Here is a 25,592-nt window from a genome sequence, read left to right as displayed (position 1 = left end):
CATAGATGATGTTATTAATACATTGAGAGATACCAGCTAAAGGCCATGGTAATTAAGAAGATTGCTTGCACCTGACCAGGTAGTGGCGCAGTGGATTGAGTGTTGATCTGGGACACTGAGGACCAGGTTCGAAACCACAAGGTCACCGACTTGAACAAGGGGTCACTGGCTCGGCTGGAGGACCCTCACCCCCATCAAGGCACCTATGAGAAAGCAATCAATGAACAACTAAGGTGACGCATCTAGGAGCTGATGTGTCTCATCTCTCTCCTATCTCTCTCTCAAAAAAAAGAAAAAAAGGATTTTTTTTCATTCAATATTGAGCATTTAGATGGCTTGACACACTTTCTACCCTCTCTTACCCCAGAGTTTAACTTCTACTATGTCCTTAAAATAAAATGTATTTTTCGCTCCATAAGACACATTTTTTTGCCTGACCTGTGGTGGCGCAGTGGATCAAGTGTTGACCTGGAATGCTGAGGTCGCCAGTTCAAAACCCTGGGCTTGCCTGGTCAAGGCACATAAGGGAGTTGATGCTTCCTGCTCCTCCCTTCTCTTTCTTTCTCCCTCTCTCTCTCTCCTCTCAAATAAATAAATAAATAGAAACAATTTTAAAAAGACTTTTTTTTCCCCAAAAGTGAAGGGGAAAATGCCTGTGTGTCTTATGGAGCAAATGTTCATTTTTATTTTATTTTTTGAGCTGCTGTGGGTTCCCAGACAATTAGAAGAGTATTTGAACATTAAAGTCTCTTCTCATTTGTTAATAACAGTGCTAATGGTTGTTAAACTGCTGTTGAGTTTACAATGTTGAAACATTGTGGTATATTTTATTAAATATTTTAACACCATTTGGTTTAGTTTTTTTTTTCCCTTAAAACCCTAAGTGTTTCTTATGGTCAGATGCTTCTTATGGAGCAAAAAATATGGTAATTATAATATCAAAATGTAATTAGTGTCATACAGTGGTAGACAGTGCTTTAACACCATTTAATGTAGCTCTAAATTAATCACCCCCCAACTCATTTTTTATAATAATAAGCATACGATGAGGAATTGGATCAGATGTTGTCTGAGAAAAATTAGTACTCTTGGTCCTGGCCAGTTTGCTCAGTGGGTGGAGTGTTTGCCTGCCGTGTGGATGTCCGGGTTCAATACCCAGTCAGGGCACACATGAGAAGAAGTGACCATCTGCTTCTCTTCTCTTCTGTCTCTTCCTCTCTCGCAGCCAGTGGCTCTTGGTCTGAGCATTGGCTCCAAACACGGGGCTGGCCCAGTGTATCTCGGTCAGGGCACATGCAGGAGTCTGTGTCTCTATTTCCCCTCCTCTTACTTAAAAATATATATGTATATATTAGTACTCTTAATGATATAAATGTACTTATTAATGCATATTGGTTCTTCACAGAAACTATGTAAACCTTTTGGCTATGTACATTTACTGCATATGAAAATTCACAGTTATTTGTTGTACTTTGTCTATTTTTTCTCACACAATTAGTAATAATGCTGCTTACAGAAAAATTAGCTTCAGGCATACTTTGGAGTTATTTTGGGTTCCGTTACAGACCACCACAATAAAGCAATTATCAGAATTGAATAAGAGGTAACCTCTTTGTTGATAAAGGGTCTTGCCTTCAAATTTGTAAAAAACAATATCTGTAAAGTGCAATAAAGGAAAGCGCAGTAAGATGATACATGCCTGTAATGTATTTTAGAATTTAATAAAACACTTTTTTTGCTAGGAAGCAGAATTATAACCTAGAAAAGTGACTTTAATTCAAATTTACCTCGAGATAACACAGGTTCTTGGTAATAGAAAAGTATCTATTATGTATCATCTTTTTAGCAAATTCTAATTGTTTATTAAATGAAATAATGTTTTATTTATACCCCAAGTAGTACTGTATACTGTAACTCCTGGATGTATTATCTCTAAGTAAACATAGTTCAATATTATGTAACTGATTACTAGATACTCTGTTGCTTCTTAGAAGAATCTTCCCTGGGATCTAAAGTTGTTAAATTTATGTCCACATTCTGTTCCCACTGTGCACACACACCCTGCCTCCATCAAGATTGATACCAACATTTGTAGCTGCATAGGACATAGCAGATTGGCATTTTGCGAAAATTTTGGAGTCCCACATGGTGGCATGTGTGCCACCATGCCCCTTCAACTTTATTATGTGAATATGGAGGTTATTGCAGGAGAGTTGAAACAGTGTATTTTCTTTCTATTTTTTTCCTACTTTGTTCTCCATTCTCTTCCTCATGTTTGAAATAAATGCATGGTGACACCCTAAACCAGTGATTTTCAACCTTTCTCATCTCATGGCACACATAAACTAATTAATAAAATCACACAGCACACCAAAAAAAAAGGTATAATTTTGATTTATTCATACCAGATGGCCATTGTTGTGTCGGCTGTTGTTAATTTTTTTATTTGACTATCTTAAGAGAAAAGAGGTTAGTGTTCCAGACTAGTCAGGTATTGCATGTTTTAAAAATTCTTGTGGCACACCGATTGAAAATAGCTGCTTTGGACCTGTGGTGGCGCAGTGGATAAAGCGTCGACCTGGAAATGCTGAGGTTGCCGGTTCGAAACCCTGGGCTTGCCTGGTCAAGGCACATATGGGAGTTGATGCTCCCAGCTCCTCCCCCCTGTCTCTCTCTTCTCTCTAAAAATGAATAAACTAAAAAAAAAAAAAAATTAAAAAAAAGAAAATTAAAAAAAAGAAAATAGCTGCTTTAAACTGAGGCTGATTGAGTTTTGTTTTTGTTTTTTTGGGGAGAGGTTGGCGGGGTGGGGGAGAGGAGAATGATGAGAAACATTAACTCGTAGTTGCTTTACTTGTTGATTGATTGCTTTTCATATGTGCCTTATGGTGGGAGGGGGGGTTGTCAAGCTGAGCCAGTAACTTTTGGGTTTCTAGCCAGCTACACTTTTGAGCTCTAGTCAATGACCTTGGGATCATGTTGATGATCCTGTGCTCAAACCAGCAACCCTGAGTTCAGGCTGGCAAGCCCATGCTCTAGCTAGTGACCTTGAGGTTTTTGAACTAAAGCCCTCAGCGCCCCAGGCCGACAGTCCACTATGCCACCATCAGTTAAGCTGATTTTGAATCTTGTGGAGGTTTTTTTTGTTGTTGTTGGTTTGAAAGTCTTTGTAACATAACCTACTTGGTCATCTAAAATAATAAAGTCGTCTTTGGTTAAATGTGAATCTGAAGTCCTCATTCATTATTATTATTATTATTATTATTATTATTTATTGATTTGAGAGAGAAACATTGAATTTGTTCCATTTATTTATTCATTGGTTGATTTTTTATTTATTTATTTTTACAGAGAGAGTCAGATAGGGACAGACAGACAGGAATGGAGAGAGATGAGAAGCATCAATCATCAGTTTTTCATTGTGACACCTTAGTTGTTCATTGATTGCCTCCTCATATGTGCCCTGACCATGAGGGCTGCAGCAGACCGAGTAACCCCTTGCTTGAGCCAGTGACCTTGGGTCCAAGCTGGTGAGCTTTGCTCAAACCAGATGAGCCAGCGCTCAAGCTGGCGACCTCGGGGTCTCGAACCTGGGTCCTTGCATCCCAGTCCGACTCTCTATCCATTGTGCCACCACCCGGTTAGGCTCATTGGTTGATTTTTTAATGTGCCCTGATAGAGGATCAAACCCACAACCTTGGCCTATCTAATAACACTCTAATCATCTGAGCTACCTGGCCATGGCCCTCATTCATTATTTTTAAAAATGTGTATAGGTTAGTATAATTGAAAAAATGAAAAGCAAAGCCCTGATGCTTAACCTTTGGCTTCTTCACATATGAGAGTGGATTGTCTACTTTTCCTTGTGAAGCAGTCAAGAGAGTAAGTAAACTGTAGATGTCAGCAAACTGTGACCAACAGGCCAGATGTGGTCCACTGTCTAAGATTGATTTTTATGGTTTTAAAAGTTTGGGGGGGAAATGGAAAGAATAATTTTGTGACACCTGAAAAATATATGAAATTCAAATTTCACTGATAACATTTTATTAGGACACATCCATGCTTATTTATTTCATATTGTTTATGGCTGTTTTATGCTAAAAATGCAGTTGAGAAGCTGCAACAGAGATCTACAAAGCCTGAGATGTTTAATGTCTAGCTCTTTACAAAAAAAGTTTTTTGAGCCCTGCACTGGGCAAACAAAAAGAATTGATCCATGGTGGTAAGAGATCTCTCACATTTAACCAGAGGTTCTTTATCTTATGACTTCATCTATTTGGACCACAGGTGAAGACATGTATTAAGCAAAAAAGAGCTTCAGTAAAGTTTTAATGCTTTCCTCTTGAGAAAATTTCTGAAATCTACAGGGGGTCCTTGGGTTACGCTACAGTTCCATTCCTGCGACAGTGACATAACCAGAATTTTAGTATAAATTGAAACACACCCTAGCCTAAGTCATTTACCTATCCTAACACAGTTATAAAATCATAATCTAGAACATAACACAACTAAGCCACAGAAAAAGGAAAAGGACATAAATATAGGAGCCATGATAAGGGCCAAAAAGTCGCCAAAGCAACACAAAGGGAACACGTGCTTTAACAGTTCAGAATGGCATAGGTAAGTGCAATAGGTAAGACACCAACTCCCTCCCTCACTCGCCAAGTTACTGCATATTCTTCTGCTGCTTGCAACCAAGCTAGTTTACCCACGTAGTATGTATGACACTAACAGTGTAAGCCGAAACACGTTTCCATTTTTTAAAGTTTTTATGGGAGTGAGTATCATAAGCTCAAAACATTGTATGTATGGATTTTATTTCCTTTCAGTATTTCTTAACATTACAAGCTTTTTTCTTAATTATAAATTTAAATATTTTTAATAGCTACATGATGCTCCAATTTTATAGTAGTCCTATTATTACCTGGTAGACAGTTAATGCAGTTTATAATTTCAGGGTTGCGAGTAATACTACTACAAACATCCGTACATAAAGATTTTTAAATTGATTTGAGAGAAAGGGACAGAAATATTGATTCGTTGTGCACTTAATTTATGCACTCATTGGTTGATTCTTGTATGTGCCTGACCAGGGATCTAACTGGCAACCTTGATGTATCAGGACAATGTTCTAACCAACTGAGCTACTCGGCTAGGGCTTATAAACTTTTTTATATTTATATTTTTTTCTTAGGATTGATTCCTAAAGTTGGGAAGACTGGTTCAAGAGATACATGCATTTATATATATGATGCCAATTGCTTTTGTATGAAAGGATTGTAACTTTTGTGTTTTTGTGGTTTTAGAGGTAGCTTCCTTCTTAGAGCCTGTTTATTCTTATAGGTCTACCATACTTGGATAGCTAAGGCTACAGTGTACTGGAAATTAAAAGTAACTTAATTAGAACTGCTAGAAGTGGTACTATTTATTACTTTCAAGTCAAGTGATAGTTAATCTGACAGCAAGACAGGAGGCTGAAATATTAACAAAAGCAGACTCGACAAAGACAAACATTGAGCACCCGAAGAGCCTCAGAAAGAATCAGTTCTTTCTAGAGTAGTCTAATGATTTGTTAATGATAAGTAGTATTTTGCTGAGTACTTTTTATTAATAGCTGACCAGAAAAAGCAAAAGAAACATTTTAAAAAATAACTCACAAAGCACTTTTGAATACATTATCTTTACAACAGATAAGTAAATTAAGACTTAGGGGTTAGACAACTTATAAAAGTCAAACTGTGAACCTTTATATTATGAATCTAAATCACATACTGTTTCTACCTTACTACATTGTCTTTGTTATGCTTTTTTTAAGTTGTGTTGATATGGTTTCAAGTGTCCCACTCAATATAACACCCTCTGTACCCCCTATCATGTCATTATGCTTTCTTTAGAAAAACAAATTCATTTTTGAGCCATTCTCATGCTAAATACAGGGAGTCTTCATGTTACAACAATCTCGATTTATGACATTTCGAGTTTATGATACTCCCATTACTTTAAAAAACTGAAAGGGGGCCCTGGCCAGTTGGCTCAGTGGTAGAGCATTGGCCTGGTGTGTGAAAGTCCTGGGTTCGATTCCTGGCCAGGGCACACAGAGAAGTGCCCATCTGCTTCTCCACCCTTCCCCCTCTCCTTTATCTATCTCTTCCCCTCCCGCAGCTAAAGCTCCATTGGAGCAAAGTTGGCCTGGGCGCTGAGGATGGCTCAGATTGATTGCAATGGAGCAATGCCCCAGATGGGCAGAGCATCACCCCTGATGGGCATGCCAGGTTGATCCGGGTTGGGTGCATGCAGGGGTCTGTCTGTCTTCCCTTCTCACTTTGGAAAAATACAAAAAAAACTGAAACAGGTTTCAGCTTATGCTGTTAGCATATTACTTATGGGCTACATAGGCAAACTAGTTTGGATGTGTGTGGCAGAAGAATACACACTATCTCAGCATATGAGTGAGGGAGTTGGTGTCCCCTAGTACACTTACCTACGCCATTCTGGACTATTAAAAGCACAAGTGTTCACTTTGTGTTGCTTTGTTTGGTGACTTTTGGCCCCTATCATATGCCTCCTATATTTATGTCCTTTTACTTTTTCTGTGGCTTAGTTGTGTTTTTATGTTCTAGATTATGATTTAACAACTGTGTTAGGTTAGGTAAGTGACAGGCGAGGGTGTGTTTCAGTTTACACCAAAATTCGTGTTATGTCACTGTTTTAAGAGTGGAACTGTGTCATACCCAAGGATCCCCTGTAATAGAGAAATTACCTTAAATAAGGACAATCTGTTGTCATGCTACAGATAAATGTTACATGGAAGTTTCTTTGTGTTGTTTTTTCTAAGTGATAAGATCTTTGTACATTGAGCCCAGATGTCAGGGGTTACTATCATTTAATACATGTTTATAAATTGAATTATGAAGTCAGAACTATGTGGCTGTATTTTCAAGCTGTTAGAATTTAAATTTGTAGCATTCTTTAAGAAATTGGGTCAGTCTTTTAGAGTGTCGTACCAAAACAGCAAGGTTGTGGGTTCAATCCTGGTCAGGGCACAAATGGGAAGCAACTAGTGAATGCACAGCTAAGTGGAACAACAAATGAATGCTTCTCTCCCTTCCTCTCTCTGTCTCTAAAATCAATCAATTTTAGAAAAGAAAAAGAAAATAGAAAGTTATATAAACATTAAGTGATTCCTGATAACATGCTAACAGTATCTGGAAGCTTTCATCTTAGTTGTCATTAGATTTGGAAAACTGAATACCCTTGAAGAAATTGAGGCTGTAATTGAATGAGAGATCTGGAAAATATAAGGTATAAATATAAGGTTTAAGAGAACGTGAAATCTAATGTAAACCTACAAAAAATGAATGTAAAGGGCATAAGGTCAAGAGCAATATGAAATCCCATGATGTATTTGTAAGATAATGAATGGACTTTCTCCACATTCAGGGAATTTTAAAGGAACAGTTAGAAATCAGAGATGGTAAAGCAGACTGTACTGACATTAGTGTGTTATTAAGATGGGGAACTTAAGAGTGTATGAATGTGAAATGATAGGACACATTTGGACCAAGATTTCTTTACTTATATTAATAACTGGGCTGGGACATAAAAACAAGACTAAGAGACGTGGACAAGAGTGTAGTGGTTATGGGGGGAAGGAAATTGAGAGAGAGGGGAAGGGGGAGGGGCACAAAGAAAACTAGATAGAAGGTGACGGAGGACAATCTGACTTTGGGTGATGGGTATGCAACATAACTGAATGACAGGATAACCTGGACATGTTTTCTTTGAACATATGTACCCTGATTTATTGATGTCACCCCGTTAAAATTAATAAAAAATAATAATAGGGAGATTATGTATAAATATCTAAAATCTATATGCATATATATCTGTATGTGTTGGTGTGATAAAAGACTATTTTAATCTTAAATTGTGTGTTGCTTTAAAACCCAGTGTCATGATGGTATGGCTAGAGATTATTATAGTGGATTTTGAATATGTGTATAAATTAGTTCATCTACTAATGTTATAAAGTTCATAGTACAGTGTTGAACTCTTTGCTTTAAATGGGCATATATGTATTTTGAAGAAATTAAGAGGAAACAAATAGTTCTTTGTACTTACTGCACATCCATTTTTGGTGCTCTTCATTCCTTCCTGATGATGTGAATTTTCATCTGGTAGAATTTCCCTTTAGCCTGAAGTATTTTTTTTAAAGCATTTCTTGAGGTGGAAATCTGTTGTAATGAATATCTTTTTTATTTAAAAATGTCTTTGTTTTAGCATTTATTCTTCACTTGCTCTTAGCCAAAAGGCCGAGAAGCGATGTTTTAGCATTTATTCTTGAAGGATATTTCCACCAGATGAAATTTTAGTTTGGTATTTTTTCTTCTTTTAGCATTTTAAAGCCTGGTCCTTTCTATTTTGGTCCCTATTGTTTCTAGTGCAAAGTCAGTGGTCATTTATATCTTTTTTCCCCTTTTATATAAAGTTGGGGTTTTTTCCCTCTGGCTGCTTTTAGGATTTTCTTTTTCTCTTTGGTTTTCAGCATTTTTATTATGATGAATATGGATTAGGGGTGTTTGTTTGTTTGCTTGTTTTCCCCTATTTATCTTGCCTGGAGTTCACCAAATATCTTGAATCTGTAAATTTTACTTTCAAGAAATTTGGGGGAATTTGAGGCTATTGTTGCTTCAAATAATTTTTCCACCTCGTTCTTTCTTTTTTTCTTTCTTCAGATTGATTGATCTATCCTCAAATTCACCGACCTTTTTTTCTTCATCTGCTGTGAAGTGCATCCACTGAAATCTTTTTTATTTTTACTTTTGTTTATTTTGTCCAAAGTTTATTGTTGCCTGTAGGAGGGTTTGGTCTGATAGGAGCTATTCTTCCAATCACCAGGAAACATTTCAGACTCATTTAAACTCCTTGAGAACAGGGGTAATGTTTTAACTTATTTTTTTCTTTACAAAATCTTGCACATTGAAGATGCTTCAATAGAGGCTTCCTGAATTAATGGAAGGATGAATGAAATGTTCATTTTGTGGTAACTGTTAATGAACCAGCTTTTCTAGTAAATTAGAAAAGAATAGTTTATTTGCTGCCACATACCTTTGATGTAGTATCTCTTCAGATCTTTCGTCTTTTTTTTTTTTTTTTTTTGAGAGAGACAGAAGAAGGGTGAGGGGTTAATTGGGGAAAGAGAGGCATCAGTTCGTTCTATTAGTTGTACCCCCATTGATTGCTTCTCATATAGGGCCTTACTGGGGCTCAAACAGGGACCCTTGAAGTGGAGGTGGCGTTCTCGGAATGAGCTGGCGATCCCAGCATCGGTGACCCCAGCGCTCCAGTACGACACACTGCACCAATGGCCAGGGTTCTTTTACCCATTTTTAATTGGGTTGTTCTCTTATTTTTTTAAAAAGTTTTTAATGTATTCTGGATACAAGTTCTATATTATTGGATTTGTGATTTGTAAGTTTTTTTCCTAGTCTGTGATTTTTTTTTGGTAGAACATGTTTTTATTGAAGTAAATTTTTTAGATATCAGTTGTTTTTTTAATGGACTCTGCTGTTGACCTTGATCTAAAAACTTGTTACCAAACACAAGGTCATACAGCTTTTCTCTGTTTTTCTAGAAGTTTTGTAATGTCAAATGTTACATTTAGGAAGGTATGTGATCCATTGTGAATTAATTTTTATGTTAAAGTGTGAGGTATGTGTTGAGGTTCATTTTTCTGCATACAGGTAGAACAAAAGTACGTTTACAGTTGTGAGTACACGAAACAGTTTATTCTTGTATTACTATTTATTAATTATTTTTAAGTCCAGGATTAAAGCATAGGGGTCACACAGTCAGTACACTCAGAAAAATGACTACATTTTGGGATTAGATTGTAGGATAGGAAGACAGGAGAGGATTGCAGTATTTTAGGTTAGAGGTGATGGTGGTCTGAACAACCAGACAACTGGATAATGGATAGATTTAAGTAAAATAGAAGATTGACCTCAGTGATTAGATATTGGTGTGAGAAAGGAAAGAATTAAGTTAGAACTGAGGAAGAAGGAAGAATAAAGTTGGAATTTCCTGAGGTGTGTCCAGGGATGGGTGGAAGAAGATAATGGGAAATTTTGCAGAGGAGAGAGTTTTGGTTTATAATGCTAATAATGAGGGTGAGGGTCCTAAGCATATATATGTATCCATACATTTCTCAAAGCAATTGGAGTGGATGAGATTGCTCAGGACAAAGGGTAGAGAAGATAGTACCTTCGATAGAATACTAAGGGAATGCTAGCATTTATTTACAAGTAATGAATCCTGACAAGCAGCTAGACACATAAAAAAGAATTACATCTATCTTAAGGAACAAAGTAGCAAGAGTATTACAGGAAGGAAGGAGTGCTTTTTTTTTTTTTTTTCTGAAGCTGGAAACAGGGAGAGACAGTCAGACAGACTCCCGCATGCGCCCGACCGGGATCCACCTGGCACGCCCACCATGGGGCTACGCTCTGCTCACCAGGGGGCGATGCTCTGCCCATCCTGGGCGTCGCCATGTTGCGACCAGAGCCACTCCAGCGCCTGAGGCAGAGGCCACAGAGCCATCCCCAGCGCCCGGGCCATTTTTGCTCCAATGGAGCCTTGGCTGCGGGAGGGGAAGAGAGAGACAGAGAGGAAAGCGCGGCGGAGGGGTGGAGAAGCAAATGGGCACTTCTCCTGTGTGCCCTGGCCGGGAATCGAACCCGGGTCCTCCGCACGCTAGGCCGATGCTCTACCGCTGAGCCAACTGGCCAGGGCCCAGGAGTGCTTTTAATATCAAAATGGTATGGGATTTTAAAGAGATAGCTGACTGGGGAAAATGATAGGATTATGTTGTAAGGCCCCAAACTTTGAAGGCTGTGAATTTGTTTCAGGCTTAAGTGGTTTCTCCAGCAGTATTTAAAGTAGGAGGCAAAGGATCTCTGAGTCAAGAACACATTGAAAGATAAAAAGCAATTTAAACTTAATTAGAAATGGAAAAATAGAAATATATGCTCTAGTTTTAGTTTGAGGAGAAGGGAAAGGGATGTATTCTTAAGGAAACCTGACTTAATATAATTAGTCACAACGGATTAATTTATATGTTGCTTTGAGTTAGAACTGGATCATCACTTAAACTATTTTAGTGAAAAAAAATTTTTTGAGAGTATGTTTATTAAAGCTGGGTAATGTGAAACAAGGAAGGGCCTCGGATAGAAGGAGCTACAAGAGAGCTGAGGTGGGGCTTCTTGTGGCTCGCTGAGAAGTCAACTAAAAGGGGCCATGGAGACAGGTTCAGGGGGTTAGCCCAGTACTAGCTGCCACTGCCCATTGCTCCCCTGGTTGCAAGTCTCGTGGGGACCCTTCGAGTTTAGGAGATGCACGCCTAGGGGGGAAGAAGAGGAGGAGGGGCAAGGTAGAGCACGCCGAAGTTTTATGATGGGTATAAGATCTACAAATAATGAAATGCTGAGAAATTTTGAAAAATCTTAACTGAAAGATGTAATGCAAAATAATTTTATAATAGTAACTCCAACATAAAAAAAAAGATAACTTTTGGCCTGACCTGTGGTGGCGCAGTGGATAAAGCGTCGACCTGGAAATGCTGAGGTCGCCGGTTCGAAACCCTGGGCTTGCCTGGTCAAGGCACATATGGGAGCTGATGCTTCCAGCTCCTCCCCCCTTCTCTCTCTCTGTCTCTCCTCTCTCTCTCTCTCTCTCTCTCTCTCTCTCCCCCTCCCTCCCTCCCTCATTCCCTCCCTCCCTCCCTCCCTCCCTATCTCTCTCTCTCCTCTCTAAAATGAATAAAAAATAAATAAATAAATAAAAGATTTAAAAACAAAAAACAAGGTAACTTTTTAACTTTTTAGTTCTTGAGCTCACTTCCTCAGTTCTTTGTTTTCCATCTATTTTTTTGCTCAAAACATTAGTAGGGTTTCTTTTGGCGCACAGAGTAACCCAAGAACCGCTCACCAGGCTTTCCCACAAATTTTAATGGAGACGGCTCTCTTGTGCTCTATTTATAATAGCAGAACTTGTCTTCATAGAGAAGTCTATTGTCTGGCTCAGCTCATGCTAACATCAGTAGTAGCTTTAATATAATACAAAAATAGTTGATGCAGTCTATTAAATTTTTCTTTCTGCTAATTTTTGTTTTTGTTATTTAACAGGTTTGATCTGTGGATGAAATGAATCATGATTTTCAAGCTCTTGCATTAGAATCTCGGGGAATGGGAGAGGTAAATATTTATGAACACTAAGACTGTAACCCTCACTTTGACTATTTGATTATTTGAGCCATTGAGACTTTTTAACTGGAAATCTTGAAAATGGTGGGTGGTTAATGTTGCAGGTTTTAAAATTTTCAGATTACGTATACATGTAGTGATTTTCAGCTTTTTTTAGTGAGATTTGTGTCTAGTTGATTTGATTGACTTTGTTAAATAATGTATTATATTTTGGTAATGAATCATAATGACTTTGCTCAGAAAAGAGCCTTCTGGATTCCTGTCCTTCTGTTTTATATATGTATGCTGTTTGCTTTAGCCATACTTAATTTAAGTTCACTATTCTCTCTTCCAAAAATCTCTCATTTGCTGTTTGCTTTAAAAATTTCTAATCCTCTACAAGACTCTACTGAAAAAGATGCTTATCTATTGTCCCATTGCTCTCTGCAGTGGAATTATACTTCTCATCTGACTTCTTATAGGTCTTTATATATACTTTATTATATTTCTGATTACAGTTTACTGTTTATATATTAGTCTCCTTAGTAGATTAATAGCTTTGAATGACCAGCACACAGTGGGTACTCTAAATTTTTTAATGCTTTTTATCAGTCCTATTAATCTCTGACTCATTGGGGTGTCCTATTTATATAATGTAAGGCATCAAAAATTCTATTTTCCATATACCTAATGAATATTTAGAAATTTTTATTTGATGATGGAAACTCTTGTCACATCTTTGTTATGTCATGTTCTGTAGTACTAACAAAATGTGGACTTTGATAAAAGAAGATGCTGATGAACTGACCTAAGATGTGTAATTAATTGCTTGCTCCTGGAGATTATTTTACTTTGGTAGATTAGAGACCTTCATGAAACTCACTCCATCCAATGCTGTGCTCTTCAGATGCAGAAAGAGAGTCCAGTCACTCTTCTGGACCACAAGAGGGCACCCTGCAGCTAGCTAACCCTCCCCTCTCCAGAGCAGCGTTTTCCAAAGAGTTTGTCATTTTCAAAGGACTGATTAAGGGTGAGTTAAGGTGCTTAAGCATAAGTATTGCCAAAATAAACTTGTTAGTTTAGTGCATAACTTAAAATTCTGGGCCCTAAGAAAAATTTGAGAGGGAATAATTTTTTAGGTAGAACTGTAGGTTCACTACAATGCAGGGGAGGCTGCTTAGACATTGTTCACCCTGTGGCTGAACAAAAGGAAGCAGTTGAAAAGGGCTTTTGTTTTTTCCCTGCTGCTTGTTTTCTTTGGTCTTTAGAAAGCAGAATAACATCTCAAAAGCAGAATTTAAATAATATTTCAGCCTACTCAGTGACAAACTTGAACTTAATGATTTTTTTAAGTGCGAGTAAAGTCGAGAGAAATTTGAGATTTTTGGAAAAGAGAGAAGCCAGGCTGAATAGTATGTTAAATAACCTAAGCTTAAATCTAGGCTTTTCTGAATGGAAATGTAGCTAGGTTTAGACTGCCCGAGTTTTGGTGGATAGTAGCAGGTCAGTGCTTCTGTGACCTTCATCTCGTAAAAATGTATTTTTAAATAAGCTGTTACTCACTAATTAAGTATTTTTCTTAACAGTTTACCAACTAATTCTGTTACTTTTACGAGATAGCTAAGAAACCGACTCGGGTTTCTGTCTCTGGGTTCTCTCTCCCACAAGCCTTTCTATCTTTCCTCATCTCACAGGCAGCAGGGAACCTTCTGAGATTTCCTTCTTTGCCTGTCTCTCTCTCACCAGTCTTCTCCTCCTTTCCTGACAGGTGAGGTGTTTTTTTTGTTTGTTTGTTTTATCCCAGAATTCATTCATCTAATAAATTAAAGCAGCCTTGAGTTTCTGGTTCTTGAGTTTTCTAAAGTTGCTTTTATATTTTTTTAACGCGACTTCCTTTTTTAATGGATTGGCCTATTCTTGACCTTTTCTTTAAAAAATAAAGTTGTCCTTATTATGTCTCTTAAGTTGTTGTAAATTTCTAATGTACAAAGCACTGCATTACATATAGGCCTGTTGTCACATGTACTGTTTTTATAGATCATGCCCATCATCAGCAGGGCAGCCCCTCCTGGTTATTTATCTAGAAATAGAAACAGATTTGTATTCATTTGTTCATCCATTTATAAACTCATTCTTTTCACAACACAGCTTCATCAAAAGACCTGTCTATTTGCTTTATGTCATGTGGCTTAAAAAGAGCAAACCTAATCCATAATAGAGTTTTCCAACTCTACTGCAGGAGCACAGACGTATTATTTTACGTATCTTATACATGTAAATGCTTACATAGGTATATAAAACAAAGTTTCTGTTTACTTTTTAAATAGGGGGAAAGAGTCCCCTACATGAAATTCTTTAGGGAAACCAAAATTTAAATTACTGAGTTAATTTGTTAATGCTCTGTCCTTTCTTTTCTGATAAAATAATATTTAAAGTAAACATATTTAAATGTATGTACCTAAGATCCTAGGTAGCATGCTGAAGCGAAAAACATACTGGGTGGAAGAGTAAGATTTCTGTTTCATCTATCACTAGAGCTCTATGACCCTGAGTAATAAGATTGACTTCTTTTTTTCTTTTTTTTCTTTTTTTCTTTTTGTATTTTTCTGAAGTTAGAAGTAGGGAGGCAGGCAGACAGACTCCCGCATGCACCCACCAATCGGGATTCACCTGGCATGCCCACCAGAGGACAATGCTTTGCCCATCTGGCACTTTGCTCCTTTGCTGCTGGAGTCACTCTAGCGCCTGAGGCAGAGGCCATGGAGCCATCCTCAGCATCCGGGCCAACTTTGCTCCAGTAGAGTCTTGGCTGCAGGAGGGGAAGAGAGAGACAGAAAGGAAGGAGAGGGGGAGGGGTGGAGAAGCAGATGGGTGCTTCTCCTGACCAGGAATCGAACTCAGGACTTCCATACACTGGGCCAATGCTTCACCACTAAGCCAACCAGCCAGGGCCAAAATTGACTTCTTTGATGGTAGTAATTAGAGTATTATTTTGTATGAATAACAAATCTCTCTCAAATGTTGTAACTCTGATATGAGATTTTAGGGATAAGTAGAATAGAAACTGGCTGTTTCAAATAGTGTTTAAATACCTGAACAAAGTTATATCTGCATAAATCCCTAGATTCTTTTTTTTTTTTTTAACAGAGACAGAGAGAGTCAGAGAGAAGGCCAAATAGAGACAGATAGGAACAAAGAGAGATGAGAAGCATCAATCATCAGTTTTTCGTTGCAACACCTTAGTTGTTCATTGATTGCTTTCTTATATGTACCTTGACCGTGGGCCTTCAGCAAACTGAGTAACCCCTTGCTCAAGCCAGTGACCTTGGGTCCAAGCTGGTGAGCCTTCCTCAAACCAGATGAACCCGTGCTCAAACTGGCGACCTCGGGGTCTCGAACCTGAGCCCTCCACATTCCATTTCGACGCTCCATCCACTGTGCCACCACCTGGTCAGGCCCTAGATTCTATCTTAAACTTTATCTACTGTAACGAATACCCATATGTGGGCTGAATATCATGATAATGTCTTATACTGTTTTATTCATTCATACCTAGCGGTGGCCTATTACTAGAAATTTTCAGAAACATTGATGAATTATATATACTATGATTGGAAAGGAACATCTTCTGTGGTAGTTAAATGTAAAGACAATAGGCCTTAGAATTAAACAGATGGGTACAAATCTTAGTGCTGCCATTTACTAACTATATACAGGGTGGGACAAAACAAAGTTTACAGTTGTTCATATTGGAAGTAATGCAGTAATTAATAATAACAAAAATAAACTTTGTTTTCAGTACTTGCAACTATAAACCTAGTTTTGCCTCACCCTGTATTAAAGGATTATGTGTCTACTGTATGCTAGATGCTGTTCTAAGCAGTTCTGTTACTTCATTCTAGCCTCATAGAAACTCTTTGATAGTAGCTTATGTGCCCTGACTGGAGATCAAACCTGCAACCTTGGCATATCTAGATGGCACTCTTTTTTTTTTTTTTTTTTCTACAGAGACAGAGATAGACAGGGACAGACAGACAGGAATGGAGAGAGATGAGAAGCATCAATCATCAGTTTCTCGTTGCGCGTTGCGACTTCTTAGTTGTTCATTGATTGCTTTCTCACATGTGCCCCTGACCGTGGGCCTTCAGCAGACCAAGTAACCCCCTGCTGGAGCCAGCGACCTTGGGTCCAAGCTGGTGAGCTCTTTGCTCAAGCCAGATGAGCCCGCGCTCAAGCCGGCGACCCCGGGGTCTTGAACCTGGGTCCTTCCACATCCTAGTCCGACGCTCTATCCACTGCGCCACCACCCGGTCAGGCATAGATGGCACTCTTAACCAACTGAGCTACCTGGCCAGGGACTGTGCTATCTTTTATGAATTCCCATTATAGTCACCTTACGTTCCAGTTGCCCAGACAGTCCAGATACATATCTGTTTTCATGGCATAATTATTAATAACACCTCATTTTTCAAAACTGTCCCTGATTGGATGTTATATGAACACCTTCATTTGAAACACCACAATGTAGACATGCAGCCTGTAAGTACTTTGAATTCTTAGGCTCATGTTATTTTTGTTGGTTTGGTGATTTTACATAATAGTTTGTAGTAGAAAAATCTGAAGTTGAAGTATACCCCATAGTATAGACATTAGCAGGAGTATATTTGTTTACTTTGAGACCATATGCTTGAGTGTTGACTGATTTCTTTGGAGTTAGAGAGAACAAGCTATAAATGCTTCTTGAAGAAAAGAATTTATAAAATGGTGGATCATGAGGTTATGAATTTGTATGTCCACCCAGTCATTCCTGAGTTGGAAGGACAGAGGATCAGGTTTACAGGAAATGCTGACTTGCCTGACCTTCCTTTAGAGCTTTTGTGAATTGGGGAATTAAATGGAAGTGGTATGGGATAATGCGTTTCACAGATCTTAAAGATCTCTTAGCCCTGGATTCTGTAATGTGCTTCCCCGGATCTACTTTTACCATATCTACAGTAAAAGAGTCTCCAGGGGCAAATTTGTTTCTACTGCAGTGCCAACCAGTGTACCACTTAATATTTTATTTAACTGGTTTATCCTGAATTGTTGCCTTTCTCTGCATTTAGTTCTTTTAACTTATTCTTTGTCACCAGCTAGTAGTTTCTCTAAAAGTATTTGAAATCAGTGTCACAGAAAGCTGTTTCTAGAATGTTGGTAAAGGCCTTTGCTAGAAGTATTAATTTTATTAACTACTAAATTGTTTTCCTGTGTGTGATAACTTAGAAATGTTTGCAAAATGAAGAGCTACTCATAGCACAGTGCTTGGCAAAAAGTAGGCACACTGGGTTAGTGTTGGGTGTAGATTTTCCCCCCTAGTTGTGTAGTTTGCATTTTACAGCAGTGATCTCTGGGTAAAGTACTACACTGAACCCTATTTCCAGACTTTTGAAATAGTCTTCTTATAGAAATGATATTATTTCTAATACCTTAGAAGATTGGTTTTAGCTATTTCTATGTCAGCAATTAATGCTTCTTTAAGTTGTTACAACTTTATTTTCAATTTCTTATTTTCTTATTTTAATATTGAAACATTTTTCTTCATGAAGTATGAAATAAAAGCATTTATTCTCTATTTGTCATTTTCTTCCTGAAATGGCTTATTTATACAGTATTTTTAAAGGCTTACTTTGAGTTTTACTGTAAACAAATGTTCAATTATTTAAATATATTAAGTAGAATGTTTTAGTGTTGTATTACCAGCTTTTTTTTTTTTCATGTTTACATAAAACTTTTTTTTTTTTTTTACATAAAACTTTTATAGTGAGATTTTTTAGAAATCAAAAGAACAGAGATTGTACTTAATTAAGATTCTTGTTAGGACAGATTATTGTTTAAAATACCTGGATTTTATTTTATTCATCCAACCATTTATCCATCTATTCATTCATTCATTCATTCATTCATTTTAAATATCTGAACTTTAAATACACATTATTTGCAACCCAGGAACATCTGAACGTGCAGACACTTACCTTTTTAAAAATTGCAGAAGTTAATTTCCTTTATAATTAAAAATAAAAAAAGATCTGTAGTTTCATGCCCAAATTGACTTTTCCCATTCTCTTCAAAGCAACTTCATGTGTGTGTTTCTGTTTTGCTCAGCCATTTACCTTTTTACCCAGATTTTAAAGTTTTATTTTTCTTATCAACCCTCTCCCATTGCATTTATATTTTATTGACACTCCTAAATGTTTCTCAGATCCATTTTATTTTCTCAGCTCTTTCTGACAGTACCTTTTCAGTTCTTACCATCTTTGCCTTGTTGTTATAATTCTCCTAAACTGATCTGTTGCCTCTAGTCCAGAATATCCATTATTCTTACAACTTAGAACTTCAGTAGTTTTCTAAAACACAGTGTCACTCTTGCCAGCCTCTCTTTGGCATCAGTGTACTAGCAGTTTCTGTAGCATGTCTGTAAGGGTCCTCAGAATCTGGCCTGCGTGGCTTTACCAGTCTCACCTTTGACCTCCCTGCACTTGTTCCTCTGTCTCACACACTGCATTTTCTCAAGCTGTGCCTTTGTTTATGATTTACTTTGTCTTCCTCACCTTCCACTGACACTTGAAACCCCCAACACACAGTCTTATCTCTCAGACCCAATTCAGGCTTTACTGTTTATTTTATTATAGTTCATTTATATGTTTCTGAACTCTGAAGAAAAAGTCTCCATGCCCTTATGGAGTGAAATTGGTAATTTAGTATGTAGTAATAGAAGTATATACAGTTTTAATTATGAGCACTGAAAGATTGGGCTCAGAGGGATGGGAGTCTTACAAAAGCTTATTTAGAATGCCAAATGCCCATCTCAGAAAACCAATCAGTTCTTTTCAGATAAGCATATCCCCAATCTACCTCCTGATTGTCAGGGAAAGTAAAGAAGACAGACCTGGATGAATATTAAAGTGTCGCTAGGAATTGGCCAAGTGTACATTTTGAGTAATCAGTGAATGATTGTATCAACACAACCTTTATGTGCTGTATATATTGTAATACAGGAAAGCTAGAGCACAGGGCATTGTTTCTATGTTTTTCATCCACTGGCTGTAGCTTCTTGATTTGGAATTGATGGGCTACTAGTATTCACACTTCTATTGATTAAGTGAAGTAAGGATGAAAATATATTTTCTATCAAGGCAGTTATAGGATAGGAGATGACCCAAAGACAGTATTTGGAAGTAAGTGAAAAAAATTTTATTGTATAGATATTTTTATTGTATTATCTGTATTGAGTAAGAAATTAGTAATTCTTTTGAAAAGTTTATAATCATAATCATATGACATTCAACCAATATGTATTTTGAAAATGGTTGAAAATCAGGAAGAATTATATGTTGACTTTATGTAATATTTAGGTCTAGAATTGTTAGAATCAGTACTCAAACATAAGTAGGAAGTTATTTTTATATAGACAAATTAGGTAATAGGTTATGAATTTTTAGCATTGAAACTAACTTATACATATTGGTGGTAAGTTTGCTTTCCTCTACATATTAATTTTTTATGATTAGAATAAAATTTTTAAATACTATTTTTCTCCTTCCATATAGCTTTTGCCTACCAAAAAGTTTTGGGAACCTGATGATTCAACAAAAGATGGACAAAAAGGCATATTTCTTGGGGATGATGAATGGAGAGAGACTGCATGGGGAACTTCTCGTAAGTTTTTGGTGTATGTGTAAGAATTATAAATTTATTTGAATTTTTAAAAAACCATGCCTACTATTAGACAATAGTTAAAATAGTTGGAGAAAATATGTGATGTCTCTGTTGAAGATACCATTAATCGTTATAATGCACATTTTTGGTTATAGATTGACCCTTATCTAACAGTTCACTTATTGATTAGAAGTGCTTGTCACAATAAGATTTTATTAAGTTTTTCTTTGAAGTGAAAAACTTTTGATTATAAAATTCTGAATTTCCATTAAAATAAAGAACACATTAGGCATAGAAGTTTTCAGTTTTAAATTGTATTAGAGGACAGTGACTGATTTATCTATATAATTGCACCTCATTCTAGCTTTATTAGACATTAGCCACACCCAGAAAGGAAGTAAACTCCCTTAGTATGGTAGAATTCCCAGAAAGGGTATAAAATTTGAATGTTTTTGATATCCCTAAGTAGTGGAAAGAGGCTTAAGTCCAAGAGGGACTGGTATGTATGGAGTGTAACTCACAAGGATGACAGTATTTTTTATCTTTAATCACTTTTTATTTTTCAATTCAGTTGACATACAATATTAGTGTCAGGTATACTAGCCAGTGATTAAACATTATATAACTTACTAAGTTATCATCCTGTTAAGTCAGGAATAACAGTGCTTGATGGTAAGGTAAAGAGCATAGTTATAGTCTTAAAATAGTACTGATCATATTAAGTGTTTCTGATTAGTAAAATTTGAGAGCTCTACACATGGAGCTATTAGAATGTGTATTACCAATAATTTTTCTCTTTTTATAACTGAGTTTAATGTCACTTGCTATAGCTATAAAAAATGACCAGAGTAACATAAAAACAAATTTGTGGGTGATAAAATTAACCTTATATTTTGAGTGTAAATTGCCAGGTAGTTCTTTGTTCTCCAAATCATTATATATTAAACAATTTTAATGTTCTATATCGTTTTAAATTTTGATTAAAATAATTACCCAAAAGTTAGGAAATACTAGAATATTTTAATGATTAATGTTCTTTCTGGGTTTTTGTTTGTTTGTTTTTTAGTTTTAGGTGTATGGTGTAGTAGCTAGACCCGTGATGGTGAACCTTTTTATAAAAACCGCCCACTTTTGCAGTGCTGGTCAACCTGGTCCCTCCTGCCCACTATTATTTTCAAACAAATAAATGAGATATGACCCTTGTCTTCAAGTAGTTTTAATTTTATGTTTTTATTTTGTGTGTGTGTGTATTTTAAGTAATGTATACTATGTAGATTGGGCTCTTAATTTAAATTATTCAGTTAGTTTGACCGGGATACAATTTTTTCCACAAAAGTCACTTACTTTGCTAAAAATCAGATGTTCTTTAAAACTTGGTTGATTGACATGCTTTGATTTTTGTTTTGGGTATTGAATGGTTAATTACTTTATTAACCAGAACCCCAGTTTTTTAAAAAAATAATTTTTAGAGAGGGAAAGAGAAAGAGAAATATCAGCTTGTTGCACTCATTCATTCATTCATTGGCTGCTTCTTATATGTGCCTTGTTTGGGGAATGAACCTGCAACCTTGCCATGTTGGGACCACACTCAAACCAACTGAGCTACCATGCCAGGGCCAAGGCCAGAACCAGATTTTTTTTTTTTTTGTATTTTTCTGAAGTTGGAAACGGGGAGGCAGTCAGACAGACTCCCACATGCGCCCGACCGGGATCCACCCAGCACGCCCACCAGGGGGCGATGCTCTGCCCATCTGGGGCCTTGCTCTGTTGTTGCATCCAGAGCCATTCCAGCGCCTGAGGCAGAGGCCACAGAACCATCCTCAGTGCCCAGGCCAACTTTACTCCAATGGAGCCTTGGCTGCAGGAGGGGAAGAGAGAGACAGAGAGGAAGGAGAGGGGGAGGGGTGGAGAAGCAGATGGGCGCTTCTCCTGTGTACCCTGGCCGGGAATCGAACCCAGGACTCCCGCACGCCAGGCCGACGCTCTACCACTGAGCCAACCGGCCAGGGCCAGAAAGTCTCCCTATGACTGCAAGGGAATAAATATACTTATTCCCTTCTAGCTGAACTGAACTACCTGTGATGGTTAATTTCACTTTGTTCTGGCACTTCCAGGTGTTTGAACATGCTGGTTTCTCTTAACTGAAGTGCTCTTTCTGAACCCAACTTCACATAATTTTTTGCCCACTTGAACTCTTGCCCTTCTCTTTATAATTCACTCTTTAAGACTGGAAAGGATTGACCTCTCTGTTCTGTTCTTATAATGTATTGTTTTTATTGAAGCACTTTTACTCTGTTATGATTGCCTTATATTAAACCTGTAATCTCTTGAGGGCAGAATCTGTCCTGTTTGTTCTTGCTTGTAAGAGATAGTATTTGAATTGGGTGAATGAATGGGTGAATGATTGAAAATACAATGACTGGCCCAGGCTGATTGGCTCAGCGGTAGCTGGCATGTGAAGCCCCAGGTTCAATTCCGGGTCAGGGCACAAAGGAGAAGAGACCCACCTGCTTCTCCACCCCCCCCCCCCCTTCTCTCTTTCTCTTCTCTCTATCTTTTTCTCTCTTCTCCTCCCACAGCCATGGCTCAAGCAGTTTGAGCGAGTTGGCCCCTGGTGCTGAGGATGGTTCCATGGCCTCCACCTCAGATGCGAAAATGGCTTCGTTTCTGAGCAGCAGAGCAAGGGCCCCAGATGGGCAAATCATCGCCCCCAAGTGGGCTTGCTGGGTGGATCCTGGTCAGGGCGCATGTGGGAGGCTGTCTCTGCCTCTCACATAAAAAAAAAGTTTTAAAAAGAAAAGAAAATATAATGACTAATCTCATGTAAAAGGTACTGAAATAGAAATGTTTTAATATTACACAAAAGTAGCAATCATTTAAAAACTATTACAGTTAATGAAATGATAACTGAGTACCTTTATGATAGTTCAGCCCTTTAAGGTATAGACCTAATATTGAGGATTGAACATGTTCACAAAAAAGCCAGAGGTAGCTGGCAGCTTATGGGTTCCTTTAAAAATATTTTTTGGCAAATCTGTATGAAGGTTGCCTCAAATGTTTTATTATATTTGTATATTCCATTTGCTCTCAGATCTTAAATACTGCCTTTTGTCACAGAAATATATAGAAAAGGTATCTGTACCGGATGAATACTTTTTTGTTAAATAAAAATAAAGGGAAAAATTTTTAACTAGAAGGGATTTTTAAAAATATTGTTTAGAAAAAAATATATTGTTTAGGTGGTACTTAGTTTTTACAACAGGAATAGAAAATTCTGTGTTATCTATCACTGGTTTTTCTGAACTTAAGTGTTTGTGTTTCAGGTAGTTCAGCCATGTGCTCTATATCCATCCAGGACATAACTGAGCATGAGCAGTGCCTCTGCCAATTTAGAACTTACTTTATTCTAGAATTTATCACTAAAGGTTTTTGTTCTAAATTGTGAATCACCACAAGAACTTTTTTTTTCATTACAATTGACATACAATATTATATTAGTTTTGGGTATAGAACATAGTGATCAGAATTTATATAATTTGCAGTTACCATTCCACTAAGCCTACTATCCATCTAACACCATACGTACTTATTACATTATTATTGACTATATTCCCTGTGCTGCGCTTTACATCCCTGGTACTATTAATGTAACTGGCCATTTGTACATCTTAATTTCTACAACTTTCACCCATTTCTGCAGCCCCCCTCCCATCTAGCACCCATCTGTTTGAAGAACTTTTCTTTTTTAAAGAAAAAAAATTTATTGATTGATTTTAGAGGCAGCAGGTGTGTGGGGCAGGGAGAGATAAACATCCATCTGTTTCTGTATGTGCTCTGACCAGGGATCATACCTGCAACCTCTGCATAGCAGGATGATGCTCTAACCAGCTGAGCTATCCGGCCAGGGCAATTTGAAAACCTTAATTCTTTTAATAAGATGTTTGTAGGCAACTGAGCCTTCAGATTAATGTTTGTCCATTGACCTGTTTTGGTTGCTATTTAAAAAAAATACTTCTCATAGGCTTTTACCTGTTTTTTACCAAATGGCTTTTTTAATCTAGATCAGGGGTCTCAAACTCGCAATTTTGTGCGGCCCGCAGACTAATCCATGAAGTTCAAAATATTTTGGATAAAATTAAGTAAGCCTAGGGGCCTACTTGTATTTTTCATTTCTCTAGCATCCTAGCTAGATATTAGCTTAGTTAACAGCAGTTGTGATGCGAACTACAGTTTCTGGTCGTTTTGTGACACTGAGTAAACTGCATGTATGATTGTGCTTGTTGTACTGATTTTTTTTTGTTTTCAACTGCAGTGAGAAAAGTGTTGCATAACAGTTCCCTTTTGTAGACCTAGTGCGGCCCGGGGAACGGCTGTGATCTTGCTCTGCGGCCCACATGCTGAGTTGAGTTTGAGACCCCTGATCTAGATTATCAAGATGTGCCCAGGCTAGTGAGTCACCACAGAATGAAGAGCTTTTTAAAAGATTATAGTAACATGTATATACATATATATACTGATTTTTCACACTTTAATATATTAATTTTTACAAGTACATTTGGTTAGTCTAAAAGTACAAATATGTAATTGTGTTCTTTCTTCCAAACAGACCATTCAGTGTCCCAGCCTATTATGGTACAGAGAAGATCTGGACAGGGTTTTCATGGAAACAGTGAAGTAAATGCAATACTGTCTCCGCGATCAGAAAGTGGAGGCCTTGGAGTGAGCATGGTAGAATATGTGCTGAGTTCTTCTCCTGCTGATAAATTGGATTCTCGATTTAGGAAGGGAACTTTTGTGAGTATTTTGAATAAAGAAATAATTACTAATTGCTCAATGGTTATTTGGTTATCTTTAAGTTATTTTTATAGACCCTTCTAGAGCTAAAGGGAATGGTGTAGCTATTACAAGCTCTTGTCTTTTTCTCTTGGCCACCTCTTGAACTACATAAATAGTAGAACCCTGGGAGGATTTATACTCTTAATCATGTTACAAAAAATCAAACCATATTAATTGTAATACGTAATTTGCAAGATTAAAATTGCTTATTTGTGTTAGTGCTCAATCACTAGACAAAACCCTCTCTACAGTAAGTGGAATTTTAATCCTGTTTGTGGTGTTACTGCTTTTCAGCACCGCTATAGTTAAGGTTGCCTTAGCCCTTCTGTTATAAATCATTGGTTTGTGCTCAATTTTTTGGCCTTTGATAAATTAATTAACTACAAAATTAAAATAAGTTTCAATGCTTTTATTGTTTACATGTACCATAGAGTAGTTTTAGGTCACCTTTGGTGCCCTTTTTTTGTGTGTTCTATTAAATATTCAGAATCAAACAGATTCTTTTTCCTCAGGGCACTAGAGATGCTGAAACAGATGGACCTGAGAAAGGAGATCAAAAAGGCAAGGCTTCTCCATTTGAGGAGGACCAAAACAGAGATCTTAAACAAGGAGATGATGATGATTCTAAAATAAATGGCAGAGGTTTGCCAAATGGAATGGATGCCGATTGCAAAGATTTTAAGTAAGATTTTAACTTTCTCAAGAACAAAAGCATATCTCTTTAGGGATTATTACTACTAGCTAGCAGATGTGACTGATGTAGACATTTTTCAAATTTTGGTTTATTTTATTTCCCTTTGTACCTGGTGTTAATCTGGAGGA

At 37.2% G+C, this 25,592-nt stretch overlaps 1 protein-coding gene across 12 annotated transcripts in view; it reads left to right on the top strand.

Moving 5' to 3' along the window:
- PUM2 (pumilio RNA binding family member 2) overlaps nucleotides 1–25,592 on the top strand; it is a 103,034-nt gene that overhangs the window by 12,143 nt on the left and 65,299 nt on the right. For 10 of the 12 annotated variants that reach the window (XM_066237891.1, XM_066237889.1, XM_066237885.1 and 7 more), the window contains exons 2-5: nucleotides 12,183–12,251; nucleotides 19,826–19,934; nucleotides 24,541–24,728; nucleotides 25,283–25,452. In XM_066237891.1, the coding sequence (XP_066093988.1) occupies nucleotides 12,201–12,251; nucleotides 19,826–19,934; nucleotides 24,541–24,728; nucleotides 25,283–25,452 (518 nt within the window). In that variant the 5' untranslated portion in view covers nucleotides 12,183–12,200. Of the gene's footprint in view, nucleotides 1–12,182; nucleotides 12,252–13,146; nucleotides 13,270–19,825; nucleotides 19,935–24,540; nucleotides 24,729–25,282; nucleotides 25,453–25,592 lie in introns of those variants that run through there. The other 2 variants (XM_066237886.1, XM_066237892.1) reach the window with 2 other exon arrangements.

Source organism: Saccopteryx bilineata, chromosome 6 (genome assembly GCF_036850765.1).
Source record: "Saccopteryx bilineata isolate mSacBil1 chromosome 6, mSacBil1_pri_phased_curated, whole genome shotgun sequence".
Taxonomy (NCBI): Eukaryota; Metazoa; Chordata; class Mammalia; order Chiroptera; family Emballonuridae; genus Saccopteryx; species Saccopteryx bilineata.
This window is presented reverse-complemented; position numbering and strand designations above follow the sequence as displayed.